Source organism: Eriocheir sinensis, chromosome 12, assembly GCF_024679095.1.
Source record: "Eriocheir sinensis breed Jianghai 21 chromosome 12, ASM2467909v1, whole genome shotgun sequence".
NCBI lineage: Eukaryota > Metazoa > Arthropoda > Malacostraca > Decapoda > Varunidae > Eriocheir > Eriocheir sinensis.
Window position 1 is genome coordinate 15,952,817 of NC_066520.1, and position 18,014 is coordinate 15,970,830.

General features: G+C 43.8%; 1 protein-coding gene across 9 annotated transcripts in view; it reads right to left on the minus strand.

Annotated features, from left to right (window-relative positions):
• LOC126997495 (CUGBP Elav-like family member 2) overlaps window positions 1-18,014 on the minus strand; it is a 133,124-nt gene that overhangs the window by 68,626 nt on the left and 46,484 nt on the right. For 8 of the 9 annotated variants that reach the window (XM_050858609.1, XM_050858605.1, XM_050858607.1 and 5 more), the window contains exon 2: window positions 8,062-8,112. The exons of the other annotated variant lie outside the window; for it this stretch is intronic. In XM_050858609.1, coding sequence (XP_050714566.1) covers window positions 8,062-8,112 — 51 coding nt within the window. The remainder of the gene's footprint in view (window positions 1-8,061; window positions 8,113-18,014) is intronic. 9 annotated transcript variants of the gene reach the window in all.

Below are 18,014 nucleotides of genomic sequence, written 5' to 3' on the forward strand. Positions count from 1 at the left end.
CTTGGTCACTCTCTCTCTCTCTCTCTGGCACCCTTTTTGACATCTAGAACTATTTCCTTTATCATCCGGAACTGCCTACTCTCTCTCTCTCTCTCTCTCTCTCTCAGAAAATCAGATGACATGTCCACTACGTGCTGTCCAGAAAGGGGGAGGAGGAGGAGGAGGAGGAGGAGGAGGAGGAGGAGGAGGAGGAGGAGGAGGAGGAAGAACATGTTGCACACTTTCTCGATGCCAAGAGAAAACGAAAACAAAACAACAACAACAAAAAAAAAATAAAGGAAAGAAATTATTTTGTAGATTATATGAGAAGAAAAAGAAGAAGAAATGGAAGAAAATATTAACAAAAAAATAGGAGGGAGGAGGAAAATAGGAGGAAAAAAACAGAACAGGTAAGTTGCTCCTGAAAATCATTAACACCTTTCTGGCTTGAGGGGAGACAAGAAAAAAAAAAGGAGGGGGGGTGGGACGTAGGTGAAGAGGAAGAAGATGAGGAGGAAGAGGAAGAAGAAGTGGAAAGCGACAAGTTGAACGAGGAAGATGATGAGGAAGAGGAAGATGGAAAGAGAGAGATGAAGAGAAAGATGAAGAGGAAGATGAGGTGGAAGAGAAAGATGAAGTAGGAACATAATGAGGAAGACGACATGGAGGAAGAGAAAGATGAAGAGGAAGAAGAGAAAATGGAGGAGGAGGAGGAGGAGAAAGATGAATAGGAAGAAGATGAAGAGGAAGACGAGATGGGAGAGGAGGAGGAAGATGAAGGGGAAAAAGATGAGGAGGGAGAAAAGGGGAGAAAGATGAATACGAAGAAGATAAGAGGGAAGAAAATAGATGAAGAAAGTGCTAAGAAGACGACGCCCATTATCTGCAGGCTTTAATGAGGGAAGACAAAGGTGATAATTAGGGAGACCCATCATTAGGAGGAGGAGGAGGAGGAGGAGGAGGAAGGTGAGCTAGTTAATGAGTTTGAGTAATACAGGTGATGCTAATTGGAGGGAAAGGTGTGTTTCTAGAGAACAGTGTGTAATTCTCGCCATTAATTACTCTCTCTCTCTCTCTCTCTCTCTCTCTCTCTCTCTCTCTCTCATGTATTCCTCCTCTATCCTCGCTCTACATCTCCCTTTCTTCCTTTCCTCCTCCTCCTCCTTTGTATTCCTTCTTAGTCCATTCTTCTGTACATTAACCTTCTCATTTCCCTCCTTTATTTTCCTCCTCCTCCTTCTCTTTCCTCAACCCTTTTCCTCTTCCCTTCTAGGTTCGCAAATGCTTTATAACTTAACTCTTTTTCATTTTATCTTCCTCTTTCTCCTTCTTCTTGCTCTTCCTCTTTACCCAAATTGTTTTCCTCTTCCTCTTCATTTCCTCACCACCATCACCGTACTCTTTCCTACCTTTATCCTACCTTACCTTACCTTCCCCTACCTTACCTTACCCCTATCCTTCCCTTCCCTTGCCTAAGCCATGTACCCTCACCTCATCTTGCCTCGGGTTTCATAGCCTACACGCCTCACCTCCCCTTTTGTCATCTATCTCAGCATCCCCCCCCCTCAACACCCCTCTACTCCCCCCTTCTCTCCCTCTCTCTTTCCCTTCCCACCCCAGCCAGCCTAGTCTTGTCTTCTCACCCCACCCTGTTTTTTCTCTCTCTTTCCCTTTCTCTCTTTCTGTGTTTTCTTTCAATATTTTCCTGCAGCAGTTAGTTATTTCTTTCTTCCTCTTCCTTCTACTTTAAACCTCTTCTCTTGTTCTATGTCAGTCTACCCTTGTTTTTAGTTTATTCTGTATTCCCTTCTCCGTTTTCTGTTTGTCTACCTCTTTATTTGGTTACTTTTCCTCCTCTTCTCTTCTTTTCTGACCAACCCTTCTAATTCCTATCTTCATTTCTATACTCTTCTTCATATCTCTTCGTCTTCCTTCATTCCTCTCCTTCTCTCTTTATTCTCCTACTCCGTTTAAGTATCCTTCGGGCCTTCCTGTACGTTCTGCCTCTCCTTCTCCCTCCTCGTCCTTCTTCTATTAATGCCCAGTCTCTCTCTCTCTCTCTCTCTCTCTCTCTCTCTCTCTCTCTCTCCTTCTTCTCTCCTTCTTTCTTCTGCTTTCATTGTCCTTTTCTTTCATTGTCCTTTTGTCTTATCCTTCTTGCTTCCTTCACAGTTTTTTCCTTTTTTCTTAATTTTCTGTTCTTGTTTTCTTCGTGTGTTTTTCTATTCTTCCTCCTTCCTTTTCTCTTTTTTTTTCTGGTTCTGTTCCACTGTTCTGAATTTCGTGTTTTCCTTTCTTTCTTTCTTTCTTTCTTCGTCCTCTTTATACGTTGGGGGATAAATCAAGTGAGAGAGAGAGAGAGAGAGAGAGAGAGAGAGAGAGAGAGAGAGAGAGAGAGAGAGAGAGAGAGAGAGAGAGAGAGAGAGAGAGAGAGAGAGAGAGAGAGAGAGAGAGAGAGAGAGAGAGAGAGAGAGAGAGAGAGCAAACCTTTGTTGGTGGTCATGGGAAGAGAGGGGAAAAAATGGAGGGGAAAAAACCTTCTGCAATAAATTCTTGACTGGCAGAGAGACGACCCGATTTGTAGTACTGCAGGAGGAGGAGGAGGAGGAGGAGGAGGAGGAGAGGAAGAGGAGGGGGAGGCGGAGGAGGAAACATGGAAACATGGACTAGCAGGCAGCAGAAAGCCTGTTGGCTCATTACTAGGCTGCCTGCGTTCAGTGATTTAATCAATCCGTTTGCCACAGGAGTGGCTTGCAGGGAAGGATTAAAGCACTTGTGTACCTACTCTTGGGAACGTTCAGTTCACTCCTGTTGCAGCAAAGTGGCGATCAATGCGTTTCTTGAAGGAGTTGATGGTCTCTGCGCTAACCACTTCTGCAGGAAGGCTGTTCCAGTGGCGAACAACTCTATTCGAGAAATAACTCCTGCCGATGTCGGTATTGCATCGCTTTGCTTGAATTGTTTTTCCGTTGTTTCTTGTTCTCAGGTTAGTTTGTAGCGTGAAGAGTTTGGAGTGATCAACGTTGCTGAGCTTGTTCAGGTACTTAAAGACTTGTATCATGTCTCCCCGCAGTCGTCTCTTTTCCAACGTGAAGAGGTTGAGTCGCTCGAGTCGTTCTTCATAGGGCTTCGTCCTCAGTGATGGTATCATCGTGGCGCGGCGCTGTACTCTCTCAAGTAATTCAATGTCTTTCCTGTAATTAGGAGACCAGAATTGCACGGCGTATTCCAGGTGGGGCCTTACCAGCGAATTATACAAGGATAACATAACTCCCGGCGTCTTGTATTCGAAGTTCCTCGATATGAACCCAAGCATTGTATTGGCTTTCTTACAGGCGGACTTGCAGTGTTTTGTTTGTTTCAAGTCACTGCTGATGGTGACCCCGAGGTCTCTTTCCTCTTGCACAACATGTAGTGGTTCGCCACCCATGTGGTATATGTGGTTGCTGTTTCTGGATCCGATATGCATTACTTTACATTTGGTAGTGTTGAAGGACATCTGCCATTTTTCTGACCACCGAGTGATCTGGTCCAGGTCTCTCTGGATAATTTCGCAGTTCTGCCGTCGTGAGGGCCTTCCCACCCACCTTTGTGTCGTCGGCAAATTTTGAAAGATTGGATTTTAATCCTAGTTCTAGGTCGTTGATATATATGATGAAAAGTATGGGTCCCAGCACTGACCCCTGTGGCACTCCACTTGTGACTGGAGCCACTCGGAGGCCTGTCCGTTGAGTACAACTCGTTGTTTTCTTTCAGTGAGCCAGTCTTTGATCCACTGTCAGATCGTCGCCTAATCCCGCCGACTTAAGTTTCTTGAGGAGTCTTTCATGTGGCACTTTGTCAAAGGCTTTCTGAAAGTCTAGATATATAACATCACTGGGGATATGATTATCCCAGTTTTCATAGATACCTTGGAAGAAGTCCAATAAATTGGTTACATGAGCGCTTGTTCCTGAAACCGTGCTGAGCATCGGAAATGATGTTGTTGTCTTCAAGGAACCTAACGAGTTTGTCTCTGATGATCTTCTCGAGGATTTTTCCCGCCACTGAGGTCAAGCTGATTGGTCTGTAGTTTAGGGCCACACTTTTGTCTCCCTTTTTGTAGATCGGTGTTACGTTCGCTTGTTTCCAGTCTTTCGGGACTTTGTTTTGTTGTAGTGACAGATTGTAGATGGCGGTGAGTGGTTTGAGGATTTGCTGCTTGAGTTCCTTGAGCAGCCTGGGTGACAAGTCGTCGGGTCCGGTAGACTTGTTTGTCTCGAGTTTGTCTAGGTACTTTTTCACATCCCGTTCGTCGATTGTACCAATTTCTAGGGGAGTGATTCCCATCGGTGGGGAAGGGCTCTCGGGTACGGACTGTGTATTCTCGACCGTGAACACAGACGCGAAGTTCCTGTTTAGGATTTCGACCATTTGTCTACTGTCCTGTGTTAGTACGTCACTTTCATCTTTTAGGGGACCGATATTATTTTTGTCTTCTTTTGGTTCTTATATACGTGAAGAACTTTTTCGGGTTGGACTTGGCTTCGCGTGCAATTTGCTTTTCATAGTCACGTTTACTCTGGCGAATGAGTGTTCTGCAAGCTCTGAGGCTTTGATGGTACTGTTCGCGTGCCTCGTCAGTGCTGTTTTCCTTTAGCAAGTTGTATTTTCTCTTCTTCAAATTAATCGCCCGTCGAACTTGGGTAGTCATCCATGGTGTGCTTGTGGCATTATTTGTTCTCCTTGTCTTCATGGGAACAGTCGTTCTCTCTACCTCCAGGAGTTTGTTCTTAAAGCCGTTCCACGCGCCGTCCACCGGAGTGAGGTTCATGGGTTCCCAAGAGGAAGAGGGGGAGGAGGAGGAGGAGGAGGAGGAGGAGGAGGAGGAGAAGGAGGAGGTAAGTGAGAGTAGGTACCAAAGAGAGAGAGAGAGAGAGAGAGAGAGAGAGAGAGAGAGAGAGAGAGAGAGAGAGAGAGAGAGAGAGAGAGAGAGAGAGAGAGAGAGAGAGTTCACCTGTCAGATAACACCTTCCTCCTTCCCCTCCTTCCTTTTCCTCACCTTCCTTCCTTCCGTTACTGGCACGTTTTTTGGGTTTGTGAAGAGGAGGAGGAGGAGGAGGAGAGAGTGAGAGACAAACAAGAAGCGACCCTCCCTTCTCTCTCTCTCTCTCTCTCTCTCTCTCTTCTTTTGTTCCTCTCTCCCTCTCTTTCCCTCTTCTCTCCGCCTTTCTTCTCTCCTTCTCTCCCCTCAGACATATTTGGAAGGGCAAATTTTTGAGACGAAAACAAACATGAGAAAAAAAAAAAAAAAACGTGAGGGTTGCAAAAGGTGTAGGTGAAAATGATGAAGAAAAAAGAAGAAAAAATATCTTAGGCATTGTTTTCCTGGAGACAAGTTGAAGGAAGGGAGGAGAGAGGGAGGGAGAGAGGGAGGGAAGTAGGAGGAGTAAGAGACACGAATGAGAGGGAGGAAAGGGATAGAGAAAGAAGCAAAAGAGAAAGAAGTGGAGATGGAGAGAAAAGGAGAGGGAAGGATGGATGATAGAAAGGAAGAGGGAGATAATACGGAAAGAAAATGAAGGAAATGGAAAAGAGGGAGAGAGGAAGGGAAATGAAGGATGAAAAATGGAAGAGAGAAAGGAGGAAGAGAAAACAGCAAATGAGAAGGAGAAAGAAAAGGAAGAATAGAGGAAAGAAGGGAGAAGTAGTGGAGAAAAGAGAAAAGGGAGAAAGATGGAAATTAGGGCGAGGGAGAAAGAGAAGAAAGGAAAAAAGAAAAGGATGGGAAGGAAAGAAAAAAAGCACAAACAAGGAAGAGAAAGAAAGAAAATAAGAGAAAAAAAAGAGATAAGGGAAAGCTGAGAAAATATGCACATGAGTAAGAGGAATGAAGAGAAAAAAGAAGAGGAGGTGAGAGAAAATGCCAAAAAGGAGGAAAGGGAATGACAGTAAAGCGAAAAAAAAGTGAGGGAGGAGAAGGGGAAGGAGGAGGAGAAAGAGTAGAGTAGAGAAGATAGTTACCAAGAGGAGGAGGAGAAAGAGAAGGAGATGACAGAGAGGGGAGGAGGAGGGAAGGGGGGGGGAAGGCTTTCTTTATGAGGCAACTTTACACAGAAAAGACAATTTGAAGCTTTCTCTGAAAATGTTTGCTCATCAGAGGGCGGCCGCCACGCACAACTTCTGCACACACTAAACTTCAAGAAAAAGGGACATTATTTCTTACCTCGCCCAGCCTCCAGAAAAGGGCGGGTTGGTTTTTGGTGTGTCTTTTGTTGTTTTATATATATATTTTTTTCCTTTCCTGCCCTCGCCGTGGTTTCGAGAGGATCATTATTTCTTGCCTCATAATACTTGAAGATGGACATTGTTTTCTTTAGTGTCTCATTTTTAGCCTCAGTACTTGACAACATATATTTTTTTTTTCTTTTAATTTTTCTTTTTGTAGTATTGTTCGTGAGAGTCATTATATTTTGCCTTATAATACCTTAAAGATGGACACTGTTTTCGTTATTTTCTTTTATTTTTTGTCTCAGTACTTGACAACATTTATTTTCTTTTGTTTTCGTTCACTTTTTTATAGTATTGTTCGAGAGGGTCATTGTTTTTTTGCCTCACAATACTTCCAGAGGGTCATTGTTTTTGTTATTTTTTCTTACTGTGGTTTAGGTAATTATTTCTTGCCTCATAGTTGCTGAAAAGATTGACAATATATATTTCTTTCTTTTTTTCATAACGTGGCTTTTTTGAGGGTCATTATCTCTTGGCTCATAAGAATTCAAAATGGACAATGTTTTCTTTATTTTTTCTCTGTTTCCGTGCATTATTTCTTCCCTCATAGTAGCTGAAATGAGGAACAATATATTTCTTTTTGTTTTCGCTCTTTTTATTTCACACTGCGGTTTCGAGAGATTTCATTATTTCTTGCCTCATAATACTTCAAGATCGTCATTGTTTTCGTTACTTTCTCTTACTGTGGTTTAGGTAATTATTTCTTGCCTCATAGTTGTTGAAAAGATTGACAATATATATTTTTTCGTTTTTCCATAACGTGGCTTTTTGAGGGTCTTTATTTCTGGGATCATAATAAAAAATCTACTTCAAGAGGGACATTGTTTTCTTTATTTTTTTCTCTCTCACTGTCCTTTGTTTCTTCCCTCATAGTAGTTGAAATGAGCGACAATATATTTATTTTTGTTTTTTGCTCTTTTTATTTCCTAGTGGCTTCTTAAAAGGGTCGTTATTTTTGGCTTCATAACAGTAAAAAGAGGAACGGTATTTTGTTCTGCTCGTTTCTCGTTGCGGTTTTTAAAAAGGTAATTATATTCTGGTCTCATATTATTTCAAAGAGGACATTGTTTTCGTCGCTTCCCATTGTTGTTTAAAGAAAGTTTAATATTTCTTGCCTCATAACATACATCAAAGAGGTCATTTTATTTTTCATTCTCTTCTTTCTTAGTGTAGTTTCTTAAAAAGGTCGTTATTTCTTGCTTCATAATACTTGAGAAGGGACATTTTTTTTCTTTGTCTTTTTTGTTACTGTGACTTCTTAAAAAAATTAAAAAAACTTTCCTAAGGGAATCGAAATCTGACGGAAATTAATCATCTTCCACTTTTTCTTTTTTTTTCCTTTTTAATCTTGTTCTTAATGTTCTTTTTCTCGTTCTTGTTGTTATGGAAAGGAAGAAAAATAGTAAAACGATCTGTATATATAGTTAAGCTCACTCATACTTTTTTTCATATTTCTTTCGCGGGAGGGTGAGTGGCTATTACCTCCCCCCCTCCCTCCCCCTTTTTCCCTTAATCACAGAGAAGCGGGAGATTTTAGGATGTAGAAAATAATTGCTGGTTTCCATGAATCCTTCTGACTCTCTCTCTCTCTCTCTCTCTCTCTCTCTCACACACACACACACACACACATACACACACACACACACACACACACTTTCCCACACCACCACCACCAACATCATCATCATCATCATCATCATTATCATCATCATCATCATCATCATTATTATTACTATTACTAGGAAGGGAAAAGAGGAAGAAAAAAGAACTTAATTAAGGGCGTAAAGGTAGAACACAAACTTGACCTCTCACCTGCCATTCTCGTCCAGGTTAATGACCTCAGGTGAACCTCCATCGACGTACCTGCGAGGAGAGAAAGGGCTAATTAGTGACAGGTGAAAAACTGCAAGTGTATGGAGGAAGGAGGGAAGTGGAGGGGAGAAGGTGGTGGGGGAGATGGAGAGAAGGGGAAGGGAAAAAAAGTGTGGGGGGAGGGCGGTGGAGGAGAGGGAGGATTGTTGGGGAAGGGAGAGAGGGGGATGGGAGGAAGTGTGTGTGTGTGTGTGTGTGTATGTGTGTGTGTGGGGGGGGGGGGGACGGGAGAGGAGAGAGGGTTGTGGGGGTAGGGAGAGGAGGGGAGGGGAGAAAAGTGTATAGGGAGGAGGTTAAAGGGGAGAGATGTGGTGTGTGTGTGTGTGTGTGTGTGTGTGTGTGTGTGTGTGTGTGTGTGTGGTGGTGGTGGTGTTGGGGGGGGGGGGTTAGGGTGTGCGTGTATCAGAGGTGGGAAAAAAAAAAAAAAAAAAAAAACGGGATGGTATGAAAGGAAAGGAAATTTAAAGGTAAAGAAAACAAGAAAAAAACAGAGGATCAGAGGAAAGGAGAGGGAAATAAGGGGAAAAGAAAGTCTGAAAAAGAAAATTAGAAAGGAAGTGTAAGGAAAGAGGGGAAAAGGAAAACAAAAAAAAGGTGTACAGGAAAAGGCAGGGAAGGAAAAATGAGGAAAAAGAAATTAAGCGGATAGTGAAGGAAAAGAAAACAGAAGGAAAGAGAAGGGAAGGGAAGCAAACGGAAGGGAAAGGAAGGATATGGGAGGGAAAACAGAAGGGAAGGGAAGGGAAGGGAAAGGAGGGAAATGGGAGGAAAACAGAAAGGAAGGGAAGGAAAACGGAAGGGAAAGGAAGGAAATGGGAGGGAAAACAGAAGGAAATGGGAGGGAAAACAGAAGGGAAGGGAAGGAAAACGGAAGGGAAGGGAAGGAAAACGGAAGGGAAAGGAAGGAAATGGGAGGGAAAGCAGAAGGGAAAGAGTGGAATGATTAATATACGGAAGAGAAGAGAAAAAAAGTTGAAAAAGCAAAGGGGAAAGAAAGAGAGCATTCCCAGAAAAGTGAAGGGGGAGAACCGATGAAGAGGAAGGAAGAGGAAGAGGAGAGAAAGAGGAGAGGGAGAAAGAAAAACCTGGAGGAACGAATAAACACAAAGGAAAGTGGAGGGAGGAGGGAAAGAGAGAAAAAAAGTTATACATCAAAAAGTAAAGTAAATTGCGTGGCAGACTGACAAACAAAATTAAAAAAGTGTAATGAAAACAATGAGTGGAAAAATGAACACCATATTAAACCTCGACACAAAAAAATAACACAAAAAAAAAGAAAACAAAAAAAGGAGAACAGAAAATATTAAAAGAGAAATCAGAGGAACAAAAGGCAACAACATTCAAAGGAGAAAAGAAATTATGAAAAGGTTGACGGAAAAAAGAAGAAACCAAGAGATTACATGAGAGAGAGAGAGAGAGAGAGAGAGAGAGAGAGAGAGAGAGAGAGAGAGAGAGAGAGAGAGAAGGGGAGGAAACGAAAAAAATGATAAAACGAGGGAAAAGAGGAAATAAAAATGAAAAATGAGGAAAGAATAAAATATAAGGGAAATAAAGAGGAAAATAAGACGAAAAGGCTAATGAAAAGAGGAAAGGAAATAAAAGGAGGAGGAGGAGGAGGAGAAAGATAAAGAAAAGAAGGCGAGATGAGGACATTGCGGTGCAGGAGGAGGAGGGGGGGGGGGGGGTAGAGAAGACGAAGAAGAGGAGGAGGAGGAGGAGGAGGAGGAGGTATACGTGAAAATGAGTTAGATGGCTCAGTGAGGATTTGGTGAGGCTGGGATGAAGGTACATTGTGGGTCGTGTGTGTGTGTGTGTGTGTGTGTGTGTGTGTGTGTGTGTGTGTGTGTGTGTTGGAGATGCCTTGGAAATACGAGGCCTCTCTCTCTCTCTCTCTCAGCCCACCGCCTTCTCGCTCTTTATTAAAACTCGTAACCGCACGAACTCCGCCTCGCAAGACTTAATGAAAGGGTTTTATCAAGTGCTACTACTACTACTACTACTACTACTACTACTACTACTACTACTATTACTACTACAGTTACTACTACTACTGCTTGTACTCTGCGATTCATATACTTCCTTGCTTAGTCCTTTGTCTTACGCTATTCTTTCAATCCTTACCTTCGTCTTTTTTATTTTTTTTACCCCAACTCCTCCCATTTTCTTTTTCCAGCTGTATCTATTCTTGCCCCGTTCCGTTTTACCCCGTTTTCTTCTTTTCCCTTTTCTTTTCATTTTCTCTTTCTGTTTCTCCTCTTCCCATTTTCTTTTTTACCAGCCGTATCTATTCTTGCCCCTCCCAGCGCTACCCCGTTTTCTTTGCCTTTTCTCTTCATTTCCTCTTTCTGTTTCTCCTCTTCCCATTTTGCCTTTTTCTGCACACCATCCTTCCCTTACTCCACCCCAAGCATATTCGTCTCTTCCATCCCCTCTCCACGCTTTCCTCCACCTCCCTATCTCTTCCTTTTCTCTTCTACTTCATTCCAGGGTTGTCCGTCTCTTCTACCTTCCCTCGATTTTGTTCTCTCTCCACCTCTTCCACTTAACCCTAACCCTGTCCGCCTTCCCCCCTCCCCTCCTTCCTCTTCTACTTCATATCACCTTTCCCCTTTATCCTCCCCCCCCCCCCCCCACAATAAACTACACCACCACACCCCCTACCACAGTGACCTAAGCCATGCACACAACCCCTTCTATTGTCTCTTCTTCCTCCCTTCCTCACCCCTACACTATTCACTCCCACTCTGCCCCCCCTCCCCCCCCCCCCCCAGCATGCACCAAACATAAGCTTCTTTGACACCTGTTTCCACGCGAGGACAAAAGGTGTTGACAGAGAGACGCACGCACGCACGCACGCACACCCACACCCACGTACAAAAAGGGAAGGTGAATAGCGAATTTAAAGTTCCTTGCATGACAGAGCTTCTTGTTTTGTGGTTTGTTTGTGTTTGTGTTGTTGTTGTTGTTGGTCGTGGTGGTGGTGGTGGTGGTGTTGGTGGCGGTGGTGGTAGTGGTGTTGATGGTGGTGTTGGTGGTGGTGATGGTGAAGGTGATGATTTGTTGTTGTTGTTGCTGGTGATGGTGGTGGTTGTGGTTGGTGGTGGTGATGGTGGTGATGATAGTGGTAATGGTAGTGGTGTCGATAGTAGTGGTGGTGATGATGGTGGTGGTGGTGGTCAATAAACACCGAAGGAGTCATTTTTGTGGAGGAATGACTATAGTGGAGGGGGTTGTCAATTTTCCTCCTCCTCCTCCTCTTCCATCTCCTCTCTCTCCTCTCCGCAATGGAAAGCAACGAACAAACAAACAGACGAACATACAGCAGCATTTTCCCTCACCACCATTTTTCATTTTCTATCCCCTCTCATCTCTCTCTCTCTCTTTTCCCCTCTTCCTCACAGCTCGTCAAAATATCTGAGAGAGAATGTCATCCCCTCCTCCTCTTCTTCTTCCTCCTCCTCCTCCTCCTCTTCCTCTTCCTCCTCCCCTCGAGCTTGAATACGATTTAATGCGATGAGCTTTATGAGAGGGGAGAGGAAAGGGGAAAAGAGGAGGAGGAGGAGGAGGAGGAGGAGGAGGAGGAGGAGGAGGAGGAGGAGGAGGAGAGAGAGAGAGAGAGAGAGAGAGAGAGAGAGAGTGAGAGAGAGAGAGAGAGAGAGAGAGAGAGAGAGAGAGAGAGAGAGAGAGAATTTGAATAAGATTAATGAGAATGCGGAGAATGGAGGTGGAAGTGCAGAATGGAAGGAGGTTAGGACGGATAAAGGAAGAGAAGAAGAAAGAGGAGGAGGAGGAGGAGGAGGGATTAGAGAGACGAGGCAGAGGTGTCGGAATACTCAAAAAGATGAAGTGAGGGAAGAAGGGAAAGGGAGGTGAAGGGAAGTGAGGGGAAGAGGTGAGGGGAAGAAGAGGGGAAAGGGGGGGAGGGGGAGGGGGAGGGGTCAGCCATAATGCCTCCATCATCACCTGAACGACATTTTCTCTCCACCTTTCCCTCCTATTCCTCTCTCTCTCTCTCTCTCTCTCTCTCTCTCTCTCTCTCTCTCTCTCGTCTGTGTGCCGTGTAACTTAACCCAACGACACACGGAGAGAGAGAGAGAGAGAGAGAGAGAGAGAGAGAGAGAGAGAGAGAGAGAGAGAGAGAGAGAGAGAGAGAGAGAGAGAGAGAGATTCTTTATTATATTACATACTGTTTTTGAAGCTTTAGAAATTTTATAATCAATTTATGTTCTCTTCTATTTTTTAATCTAAGTATTTTTTAATCGCATTTCAATTTCTTGTGGTAGTGATGGTGGTGGTGATGGTGGTGGTGAGGTAGTGGTAGTGTCTATGGTGGTGATGGTATTGATGGTGGTAGAGGTTATGGTAGTGACAGTGGTAGTTGTAAATATGGTGGTGGTGGTGGCTATGGTTGTGGAGGTAGTAGTAGTAGTAGTAGTAGTAGTAGTAGTTGTGGTGGTGATGAAACATTTGGTGATGGTAGTGGTGAAAAAAATAGTGGTGGTGGAGGCTCTGGTGGTGATGATGGTGGTGCCGGTGGAAATAGTGCTGGTAATGGTAGTGGTGGTGGAGGCTCTAGTGGTGGTGATGATGATGGTGGTGCCGGTGGAAGTAGTTCTGGTAATGGTAGTGGTGGTGGAGGCTCTGGTGGTGGTGATGATGATGGTGGTGCAGGTGGAAGTAGTTCTGGTAATGGTAGTGGTGGTGGAGGCTCTAGTGGTGGTGATGATGATGGTGGTGCAGGTGGAAGTAGTTCTGGTAATGGTAGTGGTGGTGGTTTTTGTGGTGGTGATGAAACATTTGGTGATGGTAGTGATGGTGGTCGAAAAAATGGTGATAGTGATGGTGGTAGTGGAGGCTCTAGTGGTGATGATGATGGTGGTGCAGGTGGAAGTAGTGCTGGTAATGGTGGTGGTGGTGGTGGTGGTGCTGGTAATGGTGGTGGTGGTGGTGGTGAGGCATAATGCTGAAGGGGGCAGAATTTTTCCCTTCATTTTTTTCATTTTTTTCCCTCTCTTTCCCACACACAAACCCAACCACACACACACACACAAAAAAAAGGAAAAAAAAAGAGAAAAGAAAAGAAGAGAGAAAAAGCCGACGAACACGTGCAGTACTTTTATTTTTCGCTGTAAAATCGTGGACACACACACACACACACACACACACACACACACACACACACACACACACACACACACACACACACACACACACACACACACGAGGAAAATGAGGTGTATTTGTTGACATCTCTCTCCACCATTACCATGTCACACCCCGAGGAGGAGGAGGAGGAGGGAGGAGGAGGGAGGGCTCAAGGCTTACCACGTGCTATGAATAAATTTGCATGAATAAAACACATCAAGAGGCCTAGAGATCGAGGGAGTGGCAGGTGTCTTCCTCCTCCTCCTCCTCCTCCTCCTCCATCCTGAACACTACAAGATCTCAACCACTAATCAACTTCTCTTTAGGTTAGGAAGAGGAGGAGGAGGAGGAGGAGGAGGAGGAGGAAGAGGAGGCATCAGTCTTAACGTCTTACTAGGTCACTGTTCCCTTCATCCTCTTATTTATTTTATTTATTTATTTTATTTCTCTCTTAATTTAGATATTTTTTTATTTTTTTCCTTTCCATGACAGACGACACTCGAGCAGTTTCACTTCTATTTGTTTTTTCCTTTCTTTGTTTTCCTCCTCTTCCTCTTCCTCTTCCTCTTCCTCTTCCTCCTCCTCCAACACCTCCACTCCGGTTACCTGATTGATGAGACGAGGACCAACTCTCTCTCTCTCTCTCTCTCTCTGACGTGTTTTGGGTGGGTAGGGGAAGGGAGTAAAGGTGTGAAAAGAGGAGAGAGGAGGGGAGGTATAATTTCTACGTTACTCTTCCTCCTCCTCCTCCTCCTCCTCCTCCTCTTCTTCTGCTTCTTCTTCGCCCTTTTACTTTTCTTTTGTCCCTTTCTCTTCACCCCACTTTCACCTTTGCCATTTCCATTTGGGTCATTAATTTTCTCTCCCTCCTTCTCCCTCCCCTTAACTCCTCCCCTCTGTCTGTTTTCCCTTCTCCCCTCTCTCTCTCTTCCCCTTTCATCCTTCTCCCCTACCTCCCATAATCGTCTTTTCTCCTCTTCCTTTCATCCTTTAAACTCATCTCTCTGGTCACCTTACCCTCCCTGAACCCCTCTTCCTCCTTCTCCTCCTCTTCCCCCTAACTCACTTTCCCACTTATGGCTCATTATTTTTGCCGATAATTGCTCGCCTCTGACTCACAACTCCTCCTCCTCCTCCTCCTCCTCCTCCTCCTCCCTGCCTTAATATTTCATCCCCTCCTCCTCCTCCTCCTCTTTCGTCTTCCCTCATTTCCCCATCCCTCTTTTCCCCCTACCTTTCTTCTCCATTTCTCCCCTCCTCTCCTCCTCCTCCTCCTCCTTTTCATCACTCATTCTAATCACCCACTTCTTCCTAATTGCTTCCTTTCGTCCCATTATCTACTTCCCTTCTTTGACTTCTTTGACCACTCCATCGTTTGCCTTTTCCTCATCTTTATCTTCGTTCATCTCTTCCCTCTTTTCGAAAACCTACTTCTTTCATTACCCGTTATGTCTTTTCCTCCCTTCTTCCCCTCTTCTTAATATGTTTGGTTTTCTATTTTCTCTTCTCCATACGCATCTAGGTTCTTCTTTTTCTCTTCTACTTCTCCTCCTCCCTGCTTTTTTCCCTCTCCTCCTTTTCCTTTATTTATTTTCACTCTTTCGATTTATCCTCTCCTTTCACTTCTCAACTTCCTCCCTTAATATATTACCTCCTCTTTTTTTCCTTCATCTCCTTTCCTTCCTCCTCCGTTTATCACATCTCCCTCCTTATTCCTGTCCCTTTCCATTCCTCCCTTCCTCCACATCCTTCGCTTACCTTCTCCCTTCACCCTCTTTCTATTTTTCTCTCTCTCCCTTTCCTCCTTCCTCCCGCAAGTTCCATTCCCTGCTTATCTTCAGTATCTCCCTTTCCTACTATCTCCCTTAAATCCCTTTCCACGCTTATCTGCACTATCTCTCTTTCCTTCCCTTCTTCCTCCCTCCATTTTCCTTCTTTCTTTCCTCCTCCCTCCCTCTCTTTTCCATCTTCCTTTCCTCCCATTTCTAGCCAATTCCTTTCGTTTATCTTCACTCCCTCCCTTTCGCTCTCCTTGTCCTATCCAACGCCCTTTCCTCTTTTTATCTTCTCTATTTTCCTTTTTCCTCTCTCACTTTCCTTCTCTCCCCCTTCAAGTTCCTTCCTCTGCTTTTCTTCACTCTCTTCCATTTTTCCTCCTCCTTTTCGTATCTTATCTTCACTATCTTCCTTTCCTCCTCTCCTACCTCCATCCCTCCCTTTTCCTCTCCCTTTCCTCCTCCTCCCGTTTTCCTCCGGCGGGCCAGGACAACAGCGCCCCATTTACATATATATTATTATGCAAATCTAATCAAGGAAATTAAACTTTTTTCCCTCGGTAAACAACCAGACCAGAGCCGCGTACACTCATTCACACACACACACACACACACACACACACACACACACACACACACGACATGACAAATTTGGATAAAAAAGGTCTTACAAATCTTCCCTCTCTATATCAGCCACAACACACACACACACACACACACACACACACACACACACGCAGATGAATACACAACGTGCGTGGCCCTCAAGCTATGCATATAAAGGTACGGATTCTCTCTCTCTCTCTCTCCCACACATTTGAATGCACAGGCATGTGAACCCATGCACACACACCCACACACACACACACACACACACAGATTTCACTAACTCAAATTTATATATAACGAACTATTGCGTGTGTGTGTGTGTGTGTGTGTGTGTGTGTGTGTGTGTGTGTGTGTGTGTGTGTGTGTGTGTTCTCGCCTCACCCTCCCAAACATTAATCATTCAAAGCTTTTTTTTATTATAATGATATTTTTTCTCATTCGTAGTCTTCTTTTCCATCATCCAATTTCTCCTTTATTTTCTTCCCCACTATGTCTTCCTTTCCTTCCTCTCTCCCTCCCTCCTTCCCTTCCTATCATCTTTCTCACTTCCTTCCTCCTTTCTTTTTATTGGGATATTTTTCTTGGTTTTACTGAAATTCATATTTATTCAACCCTCCATCTTCCTATTTACTCTCTCTCTCTCTCTCTCTCTCTCTCTCTCTCTCTGACTCTCACGGAAACCCGAAAGCACTCATTTCTTTTTGTTTTCTTCTTTCCTCTTCTTTTTTTCTTCTTCACTGAGACTTTTCCCTCTCCTCATTATATTTCCTCTCTCTCTCTTAAAATGCTGCTTTTCTTTTTTCCTATTTTCCTTCTTTTGCTCCATTTCATACTTTGTTTTTCATATTTGTTTATTTTTAAGTATTACATTTTTTTGTCCTTATACTTGTTTTCCTCCTTTGATTTTCTTACTACGATTATTATCATTCCTTCTACTCGTTATTTTTCTTCTTTTTCTTCATATTTTTTTCTGATGCTTCTTTTCTTCTTCGTTATAACTATCGGCCTCTTGCAGACTCCCTATGGTTTTTTTTTCTTCTTCTTCTTCCCGCGCAAAAAAAAAAAGGGTGTCACTGAACCTTTATGGAAATTCCTAAGGACCCCCTAAATTTTGGAAACGAGCGAAAGAAAACGGGACCCAAAATAACACCTTTTGCCCTTTGTTCCCTTTTGCCCCGCCCCGAAATTACTCTCTCTCTCTCTCTCTCTGCCCCGTTCCCTGTCCTTATCGCTCCTCCTCACCCTCGCCCCGCCCCGTCACACACCCCTCCGGTCCTTCCTACAACTGGTCGTTACAGCAAGGTGGTCGTTTAAACAGGTGTGCTCATTAACGTGGTGGTGGTGGAGGTGGTGGAGGGAAGGGAGGGGAACAGGTGAGAGAACATGGGTAGGGAGAGACAGGGAAAGGAGGTGATAGGAAGGTAAATGAGGGGAGAGGAGAGAGTATAGGTAAAGGTGATACTGAAGTGGGGAGGAGGGGAGAAGTGGGGAGAGGAGAAGGTAAGAAAGGGCTTAAGAGAGAAGGAAAGGAGTGAAAGGAAGGGAAAAAAGAAGAGGAGAAGGAGATGGGTGAAGGAAAGAAATGCATAAGAGCGAAAAAAGGAAGAGAGAGGGGAGGGAGGAGGAAGAAGAGCTGAGGAAAACAAGGGCGTAAGAGAGGGAGAAGAAAAGGAGAGATAAGGAAAGAAAAAAAGAAGAGGAGGAAAGGGGAGAGGTGAAGAAACAGAGGGGCATAAGAGGGAAAAAAAGAAAGAAAAGTGGAAACACAGCCGATTCTGAAATGGCAAAGATAGAAACAAAGACTTTTAGATAGACACAGACAGATATGTAGAAAGTCAGAAAGAGGGACAGGCACAGATACAAACAGGTATATAAATAGATGAACAGTAAAACAGATAATTAAGACGGAAACCAACAGACAAACAGGTAGACAGACAGGCAGACAGACAGAGAGGTAAAGACCGTAGGAATTACACGTTGTTCTCTTCCTTCACTTCAGAAACGACAAACAAGTCTTCATTAAAATCATATTAAGAACACAAGCGAGGGAAAAGTTCCACTACATAATAAAAAAGTTTCTCTCTCTCTCTCTCTCTCTCTCTCTCTCTCTCTCTCTCTCTCTCTCTCTCTCTCTCTCTCTCTCTGGGAAGATTAGAGAAAAAAATAATATAAAGACGGCCGAAAAACGCGACGTAAACAGGACAAAGACGAGGATAAACTTCTGAATTACCTTGGAAATCTAATAAAAGTTAGTGCAAACTTTTTAGAAACAACCCATAAGCCGTGTGTGTGTGTGTGTGTGTGTGTGTGTGTGTGTGTGTGTGTGTGTGTGTGTGTGTGTGTGTGTGTGTGTTCTTTTGTCTT